Genomic DNA, 14,827 nt, shown 5'->3' with positions numbered 1-14,827 from the left:
TCTGTTTTTTCCATCGCTTCTATGGAGTCACTGTGGTTATTCAATATGTAATCTTCTTGTTTAGTGTGTTTTCCCTTGACTATGCTATTTTTCTTACATTTGTCTGTTCCAAAAGCCATGTTTATATCATTGCTGAATACTTCTATTATCTTTAGTAATTGGTTGAGTTGTTGATTGGTTGCTGCCAGTAGTTTTAGATCATCCATGTATAGCAAATGTGTGATTTTGTGTTGGTATGTTCCAGTAATATTATATCCATAATTTGTATTATTTAGCACGTTGGATAGTGGGTTCAGAGCAAGACAGAACCAGAAAGGACTTAATGAGTCTCCTTGGTATATTCCACGCTTAATCTGTATTGGCTGTGATGTGATATTATCTGAATTTGTTTGGATATTAAGTGTGGTTTTCCAGTTTTTCATTACTATGTTTAGAAACTGTATCAATTTAGGATGTACTTTGTATATTTCCAATATCTGTAGTAACCATGAGTGGGGTACACTATCAAAAGCTTTTTGGTAATCAATGTATGCGTAGTGTAGCGACCTTTGTTTAGTTTTAGCTTGATATGTCACCTCTGCATCTATTATCAGTTGCTCTTTACATCCTCGTGCTCCTTTGCAGCAGCCTTTTTGTTCTTCATTTATAATTTTGTTCTGTGTTGTATGTGTCATTAATTTCTGTGTAATGACTGAAGTTAATATTTTGTAGATTGTTGGTAGGCATGTTATGGGGCGATATTTAGCTGGATTTGCTGTGTCTGCTTGATCTTTAGGTTTCAGATAAGTTATTCCATGTGTAAGTGTATCATGGAATATGTATGGGTCTGCAATGTCTGCTTGTGTCTGTATGTGTGGATGGATATGTGCGTGTGTGCGAGTGTATACCTGTCCTTTTTTCCCCCTAAGGTAAGTCTTTCCGCTCCCGGGATTGGAATGACTCCTTACCCTCTCCTTTAAAACCCACTTCCTTTCGTCTTCCCCTCTCCTTCCCTCTTTCCTGATGAGGCAACAGTTTGTTGCGAAAGCTTGAATTTTGTGTGTATGTTTGTGTTTGTTTGTGTGTCTATCGACCTGCCAGCGCTTTTGTTCGGTAAGTCACCTCATCTTTGTTTTTATATATAATGTTAAATAATTTAGTTAGATGTGAATGTGTTCAGGTGAACTTCTTTAGCCAGAAATTTGGTATTTTATCATTTCCAGGGGCTTTCCAATTGTGCGTAGAATTAATTGCTCGGGAGACTTCATGTTGCAAAATTATCACTTCAGGCATTTGTGGTATCATCTTGTATGAGTGTGTTTCTGCTTGTATCCACCGTGCATGCCTGTTATGTTGTACCGGGTTTGACCATATGTTGCTCCAGAGTGTTCCATGTCTGTTATGTTTGGTGGATTGTCTATTTTTATGTGTGTGTTATCTATTGTTTGGTAAAATTTCTTTTGGTTTGTGTTGAATGTTTGGTTTTGTTTCCTTCTATTTTCACTTTTTTTTGTATCTTCTAAGTCGTTTGGCCAATGCTTGTAATTTCTGCTTCTTTTCATCTAATTGCTCTATTGCTTCTTGTTGTGAGATTTTACCTAACCTTTTTCGTTTTTTGTCAGATATTTCATTTCTTATAAATTGTGTTAGCTGTCCGATGTCTTTTCTCAGTTTTTCTATTCTGATCTGTAGCCTGTGTTGCCATGCTGGTTTTGTGGGTTTCTTCTGTGTGTTGGTTGGTTCTGATCTCTGCCTAGTGTGTATATTTAGTGTTGTGAGTGCTCCTACATAAACCAGTAGTTGTAACTCTTCCATAGTTGTGTATTCATTTATTTTGTTGTGTATGATTGTCTTGATAGTTTTTATTGTTGTTTCGACTTGTGGGCTATTTGGTGGTCTATGCAAGAATGGTCTATTGTCTGTATTTGTGTCTTTGTATTCTATATATGTCAACTGAAATTTTTCTTCTATATCTAACATGTGTGTCACTTCATGTTCTATTTGTGCTTGTTCTGGTGGCTGTCTTAAGATTTCGATTTCCTCTGATTGTTTAATTGATGCGTGTTGTTCTTTGTTTGTTTGCTCTGGGATGTTTGAATCCATTACTGTATTTTCTTCTTCTTCTAATTGCACATTATTTTGTTTCAGTATTTGTTGTACTTGTTGTTTGATGTTTTCTAATTCTGACTGGGGTATCCTGTTATTTTTTATTATTACACGGATCTGATCAGCTAGTCGCTGTTCTGTTAAAAATTTTAATTCCGGGTATCTGGTAATAAATGTTGTGTATACTTGTGGTCTGTATCCATTTGTGTTGGTTCCTAGGTTTGTTGCTTGGTAATAACAGGACATGAGGTGTCGATTAACTTCATCTGACCATCTCATTCTCTGTCTTCGTTTTCCTTCTAGGGTGGTTGCAGGAAGCATATCCTGCAAAACACCTCTATTTGGATTTAAATCATTTTCCAGTTGGCGAGCAGTGTCATTACCATTGTGGCCGGGCATAGGGTTCAAGCGTCGTCCCCGACCGTGACGGCGCTTGTCCGAGGCTTCTTTAGTTCTGTCCTGAACCAAGTAATCACACAAAAAGGGGGGTTAGCCCTATTAGTGGTTTGTTCTTTTCGTCGCCTTTTACGACTGGCAGAACATACCGGCGGCCTATTCTTTTCCCGGGCCTCATTATTATTATTATTATTATTATTATTATTATTATTATTATACTGGGCATGTGAGGAAGGAAGCAACAGAGGAACACCAGTAGAGGTCTACAAATTATACTTCAGTTAGTTACATCAACAATGCAGTTTATCCTTGTAAGAGTTACCTGAAGAAATTCATTATCAGTGTGTAACATCTTGAGCAAACATCATTTCTGCACATAGTTCAATAACGCTGTTTATCTGCTTGCTCTGATTTTAACGGTTAAAACTGTAGTTGACCACACGTGTTACCAGGGTCATGTCAACTTTACTGCAGAAGTTTTGCTGGGAAGCCCTTACACATCCTCCATGAAATCCCACTCTCCTCCCATGCGATTTCCAAATTTTTAGACTCCTGGAGAAAGATGTGTTCATGGCCATTGATTTGCTTTGCACCAAGAGGTGCATGCCCAGGTACAATCACAACTTCATAGGTAACCACAGACATTTTTCCATGAAGGAATTGACTGTCATGTATTACAGTGAAGTAAATATATTAACATTTACGATGATTACTTTTGAAATAATAAAACAGTTTACTTACTTTGATCTGTCTGACTTGCGTACATTTGACTGCTCACTATAGATAAAAAATAAAGACGAGCTCAATATAGGTAAAATCAAGTACTGCATCAAAGGAGGAGAAGCGGTTTCCTGTTCCATCTCATAGATGTGACCTGTTGAGCAATAGCAATGAATATAAGAATTTGAGTTGCTACCATAATGTCAGCAAATAAACAACCACATAATGATATAGATACGAGCATAACAAAGCACATGGTTTCATTAGTAGAGCAAAAAAATACAGAAAATAAAACATTTGATGATATCCAATATCGCAAAAACAATATAGCACATAGTTTACAAAATAAACAGTAACTGACATTGTAACTTCTCGCTCTACATTTTATAATGACAATGATCATGAGAGTGATGCAATAAATAACAGATATTTGTAGCTTTGTACTCACCAGTTTACTGGACAACAGCGCAATTCCATCCAGCTCCCCATCGTCACTGTTGTCAGAATCAGCACCAAAAGCATCTTTGTCATCACCAAGACAGATCGTTAGTTGTTCATGTTATACCTTCCATTTTCTGTGCTGCTCAAACAAGTTTTTTGACATGCTCGACCGTTCTCCTCCACAAGGCTGTGTCCAAAATTGCAAAAGCTTCACGCAACAGCCTTTCCAATTCTGTTATTGTTCCTTATGTGTGTCTTCATATTACTCCATACGAAACCAATAGAGTCAAAAAGGCAGAGATACGGTGGCAGCCTTATTCCAGTATTATGCTGCTCCTCGGCAACTTAGTCTGCTACATATGTAGCCGCCATAGGCTTATTTTCTTTAACAAGTGAGTATAACAGAAGCTCTATCATAGTCATATCAGCAGTAATATTTCGCGACTGTAAACATTGCACCTTAATTTCTTTATGATTGTTTGTGGTTGAGCTTTACTCAGTATCACTGAATGATATGGAGCATTGTCCCTCAACAAATCATGTATGGTACATGTCTTCATGGTAATCAACTGTCTTTTTGGATTGAAAAACTAAAAGTGCATCAGAAGCAGAACCACTGGAAGAGCCTACAAGGACCGCAATTAATCTAGCTCTTCTAGCTGTCTACTGATGACTGCTGTTGCTTAGAGTGTCGTGCATCCAACATTCACTCATGCATCCAACATTCACTGACACCTTACTCAGCATTAACCCGTGTTTTTTCTAGCCATATTATTGAATGTATGTCTTTGCCAACCCAATTTTTTGCAAGAACTGGCTTTCCTCCAGAACAATAGATATTTTTTCTAACAGGCTTTTGCATCCATCTAGCACTTTGTAACGGAAACGCATACTTTTCAGCACAATTTTTTGTGACTTTTTCCCATCTTCAAAAGTTCAGTTTCTTTTAGCGCACTAGTAACTTTGGTAAGATAGGATACTCTTTCCTTGCCATTTGCCTGCAAATTGCACCAGTTTTGGAACAATTTAAGTCAACGACAAGGCAAAGCTGCCTTTTCCAATTTCCTGAGGTTGCTATAAATATGTTACCTGATCCATGTGGATCAGAATTGTTACAGTTCAAATCTACTTTTTTCAACTTTTGCAATAATGCTTTCCTTCATATTACTGTTCTTGCATTAATTCCAAGAGTTTTTGATGTTCATTCCACAACTTTATCAGCAAGAATTTTTGGCTGACCAATGAATACTTACATATACTTTCTTCTTCTCATAAAGCCCACGAGTTCTCTGTAGTAACTCGTGCCTGGAGTTTAGCAGCACACCTCATTGCAAAGGATTGTCACTAGGTGAACAGTGTCTTTCATTGGCTTTTTCCAAGTATTAGTGAAACAAAGCCCAGTACAATGCAAACACACGGTTGTAACCACACACTGTTTATATCCATTCAGACAAAACTGGCAATGAGGGAGCTTCGACATCATGATCGGCAGTGATTACTATGCTGGGATTGGTTCGCGTGCCACATGTAGTTTATTTACATATTTATTTACATGGCAGGTTCTGTAGGACCAAATTGAGGAGCAAATCTCAAAGGTCATGGAACGTGTCGGCACATGAAATTACAACATAAAAGTAATAACAGATAAAAATAAAATGTTTATAAACCCAGAAAAAGTCAAGCCAATCACAATGTAACATAAGAGTAAGCTTAATATTTCAAGGAACTTCTCAACAGAATAGGAGTGGCCGAGCGGTTCTAGGCGCTTCAGTCTGGAACTGACCGCTACGGTCGCAGGTTCAAATATTGCCTCGGGCACGAATGTGCGTGATGTCCTTGGGTTAGTTAGGTTTAAGTAGTTATAAGTTCTAGGGGACTGATGACCTCAGATGTTAAGTCTCATAGTGCTCAGAGCCATTTGAACCAGTTTTTGACCCATGATGAAACTCCAATTTCGATTTGAAAGCACGTGGATTACAGCTAAGATTTTTGAATTCCTGTAGTAGCTTACTGAAAATGGATGCAGCAGTATACTGTACACCTTTCTGCAGAAGAGTTAAGGAAGTCCGATCCAAATGCAGGTTGGATTTCTGCCAAGTATTAACTGAATGAAAGCTGCTTGTTCTTGGGAATAAGCTGGTATGACAGTAAAGAATATATATATTGAGAGGCCAATGTCAAAATACCCAGGCTCGCGAACAGAGATTGACTAGAGGTTCATGAACATACACCAATTATTGCTTTAACTGCCTGTTTCTGAGCCAAAACTATCATTTTAGAATTGGAAGAGTTACCCCAAAATATAATACCATACAACATAAGCAAATGAAAATAAGCAAACTTCTGATACCATTCGAATAGTAAAAATCACAGCATTAAGTCTTTGAACAAGATCCTGAATGTGGGCTTTCCACAACAGTTTACCGTCTGTCTGAACACCTAGAAATTTGAATTGTTCAGTTTCAATAATCATTTGCCCATTCTGTGAAATTGAAAAGTGGGGTTTTGTCGAATTGTGTTACAAAATGTAAAAACTTACATCATGAACTGCACTATTTGAAACCAAGCCAGTGTTGCACACCACATCCTTTATTACCAAGCTAGTGTCATCAGCAAACGGAAATATTTTAGAGTTACCCCTAATACTAGAGGTGGTATCATTTATATAAATAAGGAACAGGAGTGGCCCCAACACTGATCCCTGGGGCAACCCCCATTTGACCGTACCTCCCACATCACAGCCATTCTCAACACTGTGAATAAAGACCTTTTGCTGTCTTGTTAAAGTAAGAGGTGAACCAATTGTGAGTTACTCCTCATATTTCGTAATAGTCCAACTTCTGGAGCAATATTTTGTGCTCAACATTATCAAACGCCTTAGTTAAATTAAAAAAATGTGCCTAAGCCTCTTACGTCATGCTTACTGAAAACACCTTTGTTGAAATGTAGAACACAAAATAAGAGCTTATGGCAACTGTGTTGTCCTAGAGAATCTTTCCAGAGTAGGCTGTTCCACCCGGCACACATGCCTGAAAGCAGCAAGCCAGGTGCACAACCAGTTTTGTAGCTGTAGTGTACATGATCATTTTTAGTCCACTTTCCGAGCTCAGGTGGCCAAGCAGGCAGCGTGTGCACAAAAACACAAGCAATCGGACTGTCCGTCTGGTTGCCCACACCAGCTGTGACAACCCCCGTGTGAGCTGAATGGTGCTTGCGGGCACCATGCCCAATGGGACATCCTGCCCTAGAATATCTGGAAACAGGCTGCATACGTAGCAAAAATTGTCAACTTCTTATCTGCCCAACAGTGCAGAAAGTCGAAGTTGCTGTATCATGGTGGTGGTGGTGGTGGTGGTGGTGGTCTTCAGTCCTGAGACTGGTTTGATGCAGCTCTCCATTCTACTCTATCCTGTGCAAGCTTCATCTCCCAGTACCTACTGCAACCTACGTCCTTCTGTATCTGCTTGGTGTATTCATCTCTCGGTCTCTCTCTACGATTTTTACCCTCCACGCTGCCCTCCAATACTAAATTGGTGATCCCTTGATGCCTCAGAACATGTCCTACCAACCGATCCCTTCTTCTAGTCAAGTTGTGCCACAAACTTCTCTTCTCCCCAATCCTATTCAACACCTCCTCATTAGTTATGTGATCTACCCATCTAATCTTCAGCGTTCTTCTGTAGCACCACATTTCGAAAGCTTCTATTCTCTTCTTGTCTAAATTATTTATTGTCCATGTTTCACTTCCATACATTGCTACACTCCATACAAATACTTTCAGAAACAACTTCCTAAAACTTAAATCAATACTCGATGTTAACAAATTTCTCTTCTTCAGAAACGCTTTCCTTGCCATTGCCGGTCTACATTTTATATCCTCTCTACTTCAACCATCATCAGTTATTTTGCTCCCCAAATAGCAAAACTCCTTTACTACTTTAAGTGTCTCATTTCCTAATCTAATACCCTCAACATCAGCCGACTTAATTCGACTACATTCCATTATCCTCGTTTTGCTTTTGTTAATGTTCATCTTATAGCCTTTCAAGACACCATTCCGTTCAACTGCTCTTCCAAGTTCTTTGCTGTCTCTGACAGAATTACAAAGTCATCGGCGAACCTCAAAGTTTTTATTTCTTCTCCATGGATTTTAATACCTACACCGAATTTTTCTTTTGTTCCCTTCACTGCTTGCTCAATATACAGATTGAATAACATCGGGGAGAGGCTACAACCCTGTCTCACTCCCTTCCCAACCACTGCTTCCCTTTCATGTCCCTCAACTCTTATAACTGCCATTTGGTTTCTATACAAATTGTAAATAGCCTTTCGCTCCCCGTATTTTACCCCTGCCACCTACAGAATTTGAAAGAGAGTATTCCAGTCATCACTGTCAAAAGCTTTCTCTAAGTCTACTAATGCTAGAAATGTAGGTTTTCCTTTCCTTAATCTAGCTTCTAAGATAAGCCGTAGGGTCAGTATTGCCTCACGTGTTCCAATATTTCTACGGAATCCAAACTGATCTTCCCCAAGGTTGGCTTCTACTAGTTTTTCCATTCGTCTGTAAAGAATTTGCATTAGTATTTTGCAGACGTGACTTATTAAACTGATAGTTCGGTAATTTTCACGTCTGTCAACAGCTGCTTTCTTTGGGACTGGGATTATTATATTCTTCTTGAAGTCTGAGGGTATTTTGCCTGTCTCATACATCTTACTCACCAGATGGTAGTTTTTTGTCAGGACTGGCTCTCCCAAGGCCATCAGTAGTTCTAATGGAATGTTGTCTGTTCTAATGGAATGTTGTCTACTCCGGGGCCCTTGTTTCGACTCAGGTCTTTCAGTGCTCTGTCGAACTCTTCACGCAGTATCATGTCTCCCATTTCATCTTCATCTACATCCTCTTCCATTTCCATAATATTGTCCTCAAGTACATCGCCCTTGTATAGACCCTCTATATACTCCTTCCGCCTTTCTGCTTTCCCTTCTTTGCTTAGAAGTGGGTTTCCATCTGAGTTCTAAAGGCAGTATACAGTCTTTAAATCGATGGCCACAATAAGAAGTGTGGCTAATGAGTGTCCTAATTCTACAATATTGGCTCTGACTATGAGTGTGGTACAGTGATGCTCTCTAAAGTGTAGTATCCATTGATTCTGTAGTCCTGTCTTCATCAGTATCCAGAGTTACTTCATATTTTGTCCAGAGGATGGCAGTTTTTTGTGTAGAGATAAGTTATGTTGAGTGAGGAAGATGAAAAAGTATATCATCGTGTTTATCCAGTTCTCTTGTGGGTATTCAGAAAACAGTAGAGGTGTATGTGTGGGATTAATTTAAAAATTAAAAAAAAAAAAATGTTCTGATATTCATGGTGCCTAGAAGTTGTGCATAAATTTATTTATTACTAATTTTTCTTGTAGTGTGATGTGGTTTTTTCACCAATGAAATGGATACTTCAGTTTTGTCACTGTTTAAATCAGTTGCCGGTTACAAAAAAATGTTAAATTCAACATTTTCAGCTACTGAAAATAATTTTTTCTGTAATATATTAGTGAACGTTGTGATTAGGTTGTAAATTGTGGAGGAAGGGTTTTCAGCAAGCAGTCGCCGTTTGGGTTATGAAATAAATTTATTGCCCTTTCTCAGTTCTGGGAGTTTTCACACCCATCTATAGAAGGTGCACAACTAGTTTTATTACATAAAACAAATAGCAGGTCTGATATTTGTTCTGAACACACATTATTCTTTCATTTCATAAATGTTACTACTTAAATATTTTAACACAGTGAACTGTAAATACAGTTTGAAGGTCTCTCACACACTTGCTTATGACATAGCAACATACAAGTTATCTGACAGGGATTGGAAATTACAATCAATTTTCTTAGGGCTTCAATGTGCACAGTTTATAAATAGATCCTGTTTCTTTAAGTACAGTGCTATGCCTGGCATTCACTAACATTACAGATTATCTAAAATTAGTATCCACATTTATATTGCACATTAATCAGGTAATGGCAAATACTAATTTTTAAGATCTATTATGCCGGCCGCTGTGACCGAGTGGTTCTAGGCGCTTCAGTCTGGAACTGCGCGACTGCTACGGTCGCAGGTTCGAATCCTGCCTCGGGCATGGATGTGTGTGATGTCCTTACGTTAGTTCTAGGGAGCTGATGACTTCAGATGTTAAGTCCCATAGTGCTCAGAGCCATTTGAACCATTTTAAAATCTATTATGACATTATTGACATCCACATTATGGATCCACAATTTTTACTGCAGACAGCAGCAAATATTATATTTTATATCAGGTATTATGAAGTCAATTCAACATTTACTTATTTGGTATCCTGTTTTGAGGCAGGAGTAATAGTTGTATTTATTTGCAATGGTCTTTCAGTGAGCCAGTCTGGGCATTCTTTCTTGCAGGTGTTGAAAGAAAGGTGTAGTAGATTTCTCTTCATTATTATAAATTGTAATTATTTTGATCACATTAAAATACAATTAAAACTAGATGATAATCAGTTTCTGTTGACTAGTAACAGTCCTCAGTCTTTATCAACAGTAGATATCAGTATATATAATAATGCTAAAGTCTAAAACAAATTGTTCCTTTTCAGGGCACAAACTGTTGTTGACAGAATATTTTCAGTTATTCGTGAACTCGCTGGTGACTCTAAAACGGTAAAATTATCTGAAATAAGAGAGCATTGTACTGGCAAGGGCTTCAAGCCAGACCAAATAGATGAATGCATTGAAGAGTATGAAGAATTAAACGTTTGGCACGTAAATCAGGCACGAACAAAGATAACATTTGTGTGAAGTTGAACTTCATTACAATTACATGTTGGTAGATATACTTTTTAAAATGTTCTGCAGTAAAAACTGATAGAATTTCATTGCACGATAAACAACAGTGTTTTTGTTGTTAGTTTTTGTAAATATATTGCTAAGCACGTGAAACTAAATCTCTTAATTGTGTATGTGTGTGAAATCTCTTAACGATGTTTATCACTGCTGGGATACTATATTTTTATACAGATTTTAATGTATGAAGATGATAAATAAAGTTGAGAGCATAAATACTCTCTTGTACTAAAATGTGCTGGCTATTATTTTCAGCCCCTTCCACAACCTAATTTTACCTGTCCTGTGCGTAAAAAAAAACACTTCCTCATTGGTCATAGCTTCACTGCTGTAATACAACACTCATTACCAATTTCACAAACACCATGTATCCAAAAATTAGTAACTCTGACATAATAAGTAACAAAAAATATTCGTAATTAATATTATGTTGTATATAGTTCTCCAACATGAACTCTTTCACTGCTGTGAGCGTGCATACACATCCTGCTATACCATTACACCTCATTGCATGCTATCATCTGTAAAAAAGAAAGAAAGAAAAAAGAAAATTTTGATGTCTTATCTACATTTCTTTCACTGCAAAGCATCAGCTTAGATCAGCCTTACGCAATGTATTTTTGCCTCTGCCAAATTATTAAAATTGCTGCAACCCAGTAAGTATGACAGATATTGAAAAGAAATTCAGTTAACTCTAGCTACCCAAACACACACATCAGCATGGTGTGTGCTTAGTCAATAACAGCACAGGACACACGACTGAAGGCAAACAGCACTGTCATCACATATGAGAGACAAAAGAATTTATAACATGCAGCATAAGTAGAATGATAGATTCTTATTTAATTGGTTCATCCAATCCATTATCTTTCGACCGAACCCACAACTCTGACTACGCAAACTTCATTCACAATTGAAAGTGTGCAAAAATAAATTTTTTTAACCTAATAGCTTGTTAAAAATCTGATAAGTATTTCATATCGACCAGAATGCTGTCTCAGCACAGGCATCAGCATTTGGGGCAAGCAGTTCAGCCATAACAAAAACCACCTCAACACAGAATGCAGAGAGCACATCCGTAAATGAGTTAAGGTACAGTAACAATATACCATTCATACAACCATTACAATATATTTGAAAATAATTTAAATAAAATCGCAAGGAATCTACCATATTTGTTTAGTATGGATAGGAAAAATGGTTTTATTTTTTGGCCATTTTTGATATTAGATTCTTGAGGGCTTATTTTTTAAATACTGTGGTTTTTTTGCCGTATTTCATTGTTTTACAGTGTTACATTGAAAATCGAAATATGTCTATCAGTAACATTATATTAATATAATGGAAGGAAACATTCCACGTGGGAATCTTTCCTGATGAGGCAACAGTTTGTTGCGAAAGCTTGAATTTTGTGTGTATGTTTGTGTTTGTTTGTGTGTCTATCGACCTGCCAGCGCTTTTGTTCGGTAAGTCACCTCATCTTTATAATAGTAACATTATATTTATTGACATTAACAATACATTTACTTAATGTTATAAAAAATTATTAAATCTAATAATATTATGAAAAGGAAAGTTGCTACTTACCATATAGTGGAGATGCTGAGGCGCTGATAGGCACTACAAAAGACTGTCACACATAAAGCTTTCGGCCAGTAAGGCTTTCGTCAAAATTAGATCACACACACACTCATGCAAATGCAACTCGCACACTCGACTCAAGTGTCGTGTATGTGAGTCGTGTTTGCATGAGAGTGAGTCCTCCACCCATACTTTGCTCTCCCTCCCCCTTCCTGCCCCTGTCTCCTCCTTTTTCCCACCATCCAGATTGCTTCTCCCATTATTCACAGTTGCTCACAGTCTGGCCTAGGTAGCCAGAGACAGTGGCTGTGGGTGTGTATTCATTTGAATGTGTGTGTGTATGTTGTCAATTTCAGAAGGTCTTCTGGCCAAAAGCTTACGTGTTTAGTAGTCTTTGTGTTGTGCCTGTCTCAGCAAACACGTTATATTGTGAGTAGCAATCTATCCTTTTCATAATATTGTCATAAACTGAACATATTAGTTTTACGTACATAAATTGAACTAATGGTATTTAAATTTTATAATTGCTTAGCACTGGAATGTAACAATTTTTATCTAAGAGATTACAATGCAATCACTGTTGTCAGTTAATCATTTGTGGTGTGCATTGTGAAATGCAAGTTTTAGTATACGTTTCATACCCAATGAAATAAATTTAAAAAAAATTATAGTAGCAGCGGGAAGTGAAAATGAGCTGACAAATTACCAGTTGGTGCATTTGACCAATTGGCTATTGTGCCAATTTGTGAAGTGCTACTCAAAAATCCCTCATCTCTATGCATAAATCTTAAGTGTGTGTTCTACCTTTCGTACGGCCTACTCAGGTGAAAAATTCTAGGAACAAAGGGGGCATCTACCTGGTTCCAATCACATAGTTTGAGCCTCATCCCATGCCCTTCTGTTATCAATTTTCATTTTGGAGTAGATTCTCTAATTTTTATAAATTTCACTTTCTTCTCCAGACATCTGCTGGAAAAGGACCTCATTAGCAGGTCACCTATAGAAACACTTTCACACTAAATTTCTTTGTATACGCACCTTTCTTACCACAATATCTAGTCTTTAGACTTTTTGTTGGTATCCAGCAGGACTTCCTCAAACATTCTGATTTTTCTTTCTCTTTCATATTTATAATTTTCAGTTTCAAGGTAACATTATTGGAGTACGACTAAATTATTTTTGTGAATATTTTCAATCTGTATTTCATTTTTGTTGTATACCCTGGATTTAATCATGTGAGCATATAATTTCTGAATGTTGAATCAAAAAGATGGCAACCATATTCATATTAATACATAAAAGGATGTGCTTTACATGTCTTTGAAATATGCTTATTGGTTAGGTATGAAAGTAATCAGCCTAAAAAATACAGAGTAGATAAGTATCAATCTTTTGACAAATAGTAAGTGTTGTGTACTTCTTGTCAAATTTAGTTACTGGGGCATGGCAGGTTTTCAAACTCACCAAATCAGTTGTAATAAAACTAGCAAGTTTTGAATCTTTAAACTCTTAGAAAAATTCCTGTGAGCATCCATTATTCATTCTACTCGCCTAATTTTTCAGGTCCTTGCTGGCTGTGACAGAATTAATGTCATCAGCAAACCTTAAAAGTTGTTATTTCTTCTCCCTGACTTAATTCCCTTTCCAAATTGCTCCTTGGCTTCCTTCAGAGCTTGCTCAATGAACATATAAAATATCGGGAATAGGAGACGACCCTGACTCATTCACTTGTCAGTTACTGCTTGTGTGTCATCTCCTTCAACTCTTATAATTATAGTCCTGTTTCGTCAAGTTAAAGATAGCCTTTCTCTCCATGCATTTTATCTCTGCTATTTTCTTTAAGTTCAGAGACTGTAGTCTAGACAACAGTTTCAACCTCTCAGGATACTCGTAAAGTTAATCTTGCCTCAAGTGCTTCCCCCCCCCCCTCCCCCCCCCCCAAGTTAGTCTTGCCTCAAGTGCTCCCCCCCCCCCCCCCCTCCAACCCCCCAATGTTGTTCTTCACCAACTTTTCCGTTGTTCTGAAAATATTTGTGTCAGTATTTTGCAACCATGACATTAAAACTGAATGTGATATTCACTCTTATCAACATCTGCCTTTTTTTTTTTAAATTGGAGTTATTATAGTCTTCTTGAAGTTTGATGGTATTTCACCTGTCTGATACGTTAGTATCTTCTTCACCAGGTGGAATAATTCTGTCAAAGATGGTCGTAACAAAAACCTCAGTAATCTGACAATATCATCTATGCCAAGAGCCTTGTTTTGACCTAGGTCTTCAGTTCTGTGTCAAATTAATCACATGGTATCATATCTCCCATCTTATCTTCATTTACTTCTGTTTCTATCTTTGTCTTCTTTCAAAAGGCAAATCCTTGCCTCTACAGCCACAGCTCCCTCTCTTCAGCAGCCCTGTTCTTCGCCATGTATGAAGAACATCCCATCTCACTCTATCATTTAGTTTGAAAAGAATGTTCTCAGTGATCCCTTTGTTTTCTTCCCTATGATCTTTCCTTTTAAAAATTTTTGTAAAAGTATTTTTAAGGCTTCAATGAGTTCTGCTTTGTTGGCCTGTCACTTTCAGTAGTTCTCTCTTCTCTCCTATTTTTTTTAGAACATCATCATTAGTTTTTCTAACAGTCCAGCTGCTACTTGTAATTCTCCTGCAGAATCACATTCTGATAGCTTCGAGGTGAGCTTCCTCCTGCTGTGCAAACATTCAGGTTCCAACTCCGTGTGTTAGGAC

The 14,827-nt window shown here is 37.5% G+C and overlaps 1 protein-coding gene across 1 annotated transcript in view; it reads left to right on the top strand.

The window, feature by feature from the left end:
• The window catches only part of LOC124594117 (DNA replication licensing factor Mcm7), a 72,507-nt gene extending 61,771 nt beyond the window's left edge, over positions 1 to 10,736 (top strand). The window contains exon 14 of the mRNA XM_047132474.1: positions 10,256 to 10,736. Coding sequence (XP_046988430.1) covers positions 10,256 to 10,457 — 202 coding nt within the window. The 3' untranslated portion in view covers positions 10,458 to 10,736. The remainder of the gene's footprint in view (positions 1 to 10,255) is intronic.
• Positions 10,737 to 14,827: the final 4,091 nt, after the last annotated feature.

The sequence above is a fragment of the Schistocerca americana genome, chromosome 2 (assembly GCF_021461395.2).
Source record: "Schistocerca americana isolate TAMUIC-IGC-003095 chromosome 2, iqSchAmer2.1, whole genome shotgun sequence".
NCBI lineage: Eukaryota > Metazoa > Arthropoda > Insecta > Orthoptera > Acrididae > Schistocerca > Schistocerca americana.
This window is presented reverse-complemented; position numbering and strand designations above follow the sequence as displayed.